Source organism: Coregonus lavaretus, assembly GCF_964263955.1.
Source record: "Coregonus lavaretus genome assembly, chromosome: 12".
NCBI lineage: Eukaryota > Metazoa > Chordata > Actinopteri > Salmoniformes > Salmonidae > Coregonus > Coregonus lavaretus.
The window spans coordinates 43,051,874-43,056,282 of NC_139999.1; the positions used below are offsets into that span (position 1 = coordinate 43,051,874).

Sequence of the window (4,409 nt, forward strand, 5' to 3'; positions counted from 1 at the left end):
CTGGACCAACACACACAATGGAGGCTTTATCCTTGAGCTCCCTCTCTACTTCTCTTTGTCTCTCCCACTCTCTCCCTCTCTAACTCACCCACCTCCCCGTTCTCTCTCTCACCCTCTCAATCTCTTATCCTCTCTCCCTCTTCCCCCCTCCCTCTCTAACTTCTCTCTTTGTACCCCTCTCTCTCTCTCTCCTCTCATCCTCTCTTCTTTCCCCTCCTTCCCTCCCTCTCTAACTCCTCTCTCTCCCTCTCTCCTCTCTATACCTCTCTCTATCCCCACCTTTCTCTATCACACCCTCCTCTCTTTCCTTCTCTCTCTTATTTTTTAACATTTGTAAAGGAAAAGCTAATGCTTCATCCAGACATGAATGAGAACCATGTCCTCATTTGGCCGCCATTCCTTCCAGTTCTCTGCTGCCAATGACTGGAACGAATTGCAAAAATCTCTGAAGCTGGAGACTCTTATCTCCCTCACTAACTTTAAGCATCAGTTGTCAGAGCACCTTACCGATCACTGCACCTGTACACAGCCCATCTGAAATTAGCCCACCCAACTACCTCATCCCTATATTGTTATTTATTTTGCTATTTTGCACCCCAGTATCTCTATTTGCACATAATCTCTTGCACATCTAGCATTCCAGTGTTAATACTATTGTAATTATTTTGCACTATAGCCTATTTATTGCCTTACCTCCATAACTTGCTACATTTGCACACACTGTATATATATTTTCTGTTGTATTTTTGACTTTATGTTTTTTACCCCATATGTAACTCTGTGTTGTTTTTATCGCACTGCTTTGCTTTATCTTGGCCAGGTCGCAGTTGTAAATGAGAACTTGTTCTCAACTGGCTTACCTGGTTAAATGAAGGTGAAATAAAAAATAAAATAAAAAAAATGTCTGTGTCCTTCGCCTGCACAGGTCACTGCACTCAACTCAGCCTTCATATAAGCAGCTTACAAAACCCCTGCAAAAGGCTAGAGGAAAATATGACTAGTGGCTACTAGCAAGCAATCCACCACTTGATAACATTTAGGGCATAATGATGCCTTCATAACTTAGAAGACCTACTGGTAGATGCATCACAAATCATTTAGAAACACAGTCATACTGCATAAAGGATTATCTCCTGAAATCTGGTGCTTTACCAAATGTCAAATGTGGTATAACCCTTTTCTTACCCCTTGTATAGTATTACATTTTCTTACATACAGTATGTATCTCTCTCCTCCACCCCCTCTCTCACGTTGTCTTTCTCTCCTCCTCATCCGCTCTTTCCATCCAGGACAATGAAGACAGGTGTGGGAATCTACACTGCCCTGGTGCTCTGTCTCCTGATGGGGGCAGTGTTTTGCCAGAGACCAAGGCCTAAGAAACCTGCTAAGCCTCCAAAGCCCACCAAGCGCCCCTACTTCAAGCCTGCCCCACAACCTGAGGAACCAGAACCCCAGGAGCCCACAGACTTCCCCCCTCCCATCCTTGGCCCCCCTTCCATGTTCCCTGACTGTCCCCGGGAGTGTTTCTGCCCACCCTCCTTCCCCAATGCCCTCTATTGTGAGAACCGGAACCTACGTACGGTCCCTGTGATCCCCTCGAGAGTACACTACCTGTACCTGCAGAACAACTACATCTCCGAGGTAACGGCGGAACCCTTCAACAATGCCACAGAGCTGAGATGGGTCAACATGGCCAACAACCGCATCAAAAAAGTGGACAAGCAGGTGAGAGCTTTTTTCTTTATATTTCTTTAGTATTTTATTTATTTAGTAATGTATTCAGCTATTTTCATGAATATTTCTTAATATTTTATTTCGCTATATGTCTGTCTGTCCGTCTCGCGCTCTGTCTCTCTCTTTCAGACGTTTGAGAAGGTACCTGGTCTGTTGTTTCTCTACATGGAGAGGAACCAGTTGAAGGAGGTTCCTAATGACCTGCCAGCTGGGTTGGAGCAGCTCAGACTCAGCCACAACCAGATCTCCAAGATCCCCTCTGGAGCCTTCGGCAAGATGGAGCACCTCTCTCTGCTCGACCTGCACCACAACAAGGTACACACACACATCCATGCAAGCAAGCAAGCACACACACACATACATACACACACAAATGTGCAACCAATCAATCACACTCACACGCACAAATCTGCAAACATGCATGCATGCACGCAGAAACGTATACAAACAATCATATATACACACACGCACACACACTGTGTATTCTCTTTATGTGTTCTCTGTTGTGTTTAGCTGAGTGACAGTGACATGGGGAAGAACACGTTTAAAGACCTGAAGAACCTGGTTCAGCTGAACTTGGCCCATAACATCCTGAAGAAGATGCCAGCTAACATCCCCAATGGCATCACACAGCTATTCCTGGACAGGAACAACATTGACGACATCCCTAAGTAAGCACACTCAGGCACGCACGCACGAGGCAGGCATGCAAGCGTGCATACTCACACACACGCTCACTCATACACACACACGCATGATCTATTGACTGAAACATTGGTGTGACATACAGTAAATCATTAATGACATTGTGCTGAACTCTCTATCCTCGATGCACCTGGAATATATATATATTTTTTCAACAACCTTGATAATACATGAGGGTGCTACACTAAGAACCCTCTATTAAACCCACTTGTCTTCCCCATACAGGGACTACTTCCAAGGCTTCTCCAAACTGGCGTTTGTGAGGCTCAACTACAACCAGCTGAGTGATAAGGGAATCCCTAAGGCTGTGTTCAATGTATCCACTCTGCTAGACCTTCACCTGGCCCACAACCAGCTCACCTCTGTCCCCCTGTTCAACTCCCAGCTGGTGCACTTGCACCTCAACCACAACAGCATCGAGAGTGAGTAGCTTAACATTAGACTGAACTAAGGTCCGTAACATGACCACAACACAACCACAACACCTTCGAGAGTAAGTAACACAACATATCATGACCACAACTACATCACAACCATAACAGCATTACTAATGAGTAACACACAATGGCAATACAACCATAAGTAGCTAACATAACCACAACAGAATTGAGTGAGTAACTTGTGCGTGTGTGTTGGCTAGGTATTGCTCTGTTTCAGCAGCCAAGCTGTTTGGAGAAGGAGGTGCTTTGCTTTCTGTACCCTTGAGTGTCCATGCATACAAGGACCTTTGAAATGTTTGGATCCTTTTTTAATGTCAATTTGATTGGTGGATTCAAATAAAGTATTTAACTGTGTCAGGTATTAACGGGACCCAGCTGTGTCCATTCAGTCTGTCCTCTGAGAGTCTGACTGATGAGGCTCTGATTCCCAGACTCAGGTAATATAACTTCATATACACAACGCAATAGGCATGGTTGATTAATTGATTGTGTCTTTGATTGTTTAATTGAAATATTGTTTAATTGATTGATTGATTTAATGATTGATCGATCAATTGATTGCTTGATTGTTTGCTTGATTTATTGATTTATTGATTAATTGACACCCACCAGGTACCTGCGTCTGGATGGGAACCACCTGAGTCCTCCTGTCCCTCTGGACGTCATCATGTGTTTCAGACACCTCACGTCCATCGTTGTCTAGAACCAGGCCTGAAGTCAGGGGTTGCTTCAGCACACACACACAAATACACACACACACACACATACATGCACACACACACACGCACACACACACACACAGTCAGCAAACGGCAGCAAACCTACACAGATGTACGCAAGGCCACGCACGGACACACACACACGCCATGGACACAAACAGACATGCTTGCGCATACGCAGTCACACACACTACTATTTCAGATGGGTCAAATAACCTGAGTAAAATGCTAGCTGTACAGCTTTGACAACTTCAGGAATATTTCACGCATCGAAACAAATATTTATAAAACTAAGAACCAACCCGTTGCATTGACTACGTCTTTGAAGCATGGATGTATCTGCAGTTACTACCATGTAGTCCTTGGGGAATCTGTGTTTTTGATGTACTTTGTTTATAAAAATATATATAATTATATCCTTGTTTTTTTGTATAAAGCAGTTGTGTACAAAGAAAATAAATAAAATGTGCTCTTGGCCAAATTATGTATCCTTTCCTATCCACATCATCCCTTTCCATCTGAGTTCCTGGTTCAGCTAGTTAAGGTCTTGGTGAGCAGCTAAGCTGTCATCAAGGCAAAGGGTGGCCATTTGAAGAATCTCAAATACAAAATATATTTTGATTTGTTCAACACTTTTTTGTTTACTACATGATGTGTTATTTAATAGTTTTGATGTATTCACTATTATTCTACAATGTAGAAAATAGTAAAAATATAGAAAAACCCTTGAATGAGTAGGTGTGTCCAAACTTTTGACTGGTACTGTAGGTCAAACTACATTACAAGGAAAGGATAAAAATGTAGTTTGCAA

General features: G+C 43.2%; 1 protein-coding gene across 1 annotated transcript; it reads left to right on the top strand.

Annotated features, from left to right (window-relative positions):
* Window positions 1-1,293: 1,293 nt before the first annotated feature.
* prelp (proline/arginine-rich end leucine-rich repeat protein) lies at window positions 1,294-4,012 on the top strand (the record flags this gene model as incomplete). The annotated part of the gene is made up of 6 exons (XM_084173479.1): window positions 1,294-1,725; window positions 1,864-2,049; window positions 2,248-2,405; window positions 2,665-2,861; window positions 3,238-3,316; window positions 3,492-4,012. The coding sequence occupies 6 exons, from the start codon at window positions 1,294-1,296 to the stop codon at window positions 3,580-3,582; spliced, it is 1,143 nt and encodes a 380-aa protein (XP_084029605.1). The 3' UTR covers window positions 3,583-4,012.
* Between the last annotated feature and the right edge of the window lie 397 nt (window positions 4,013-4,409).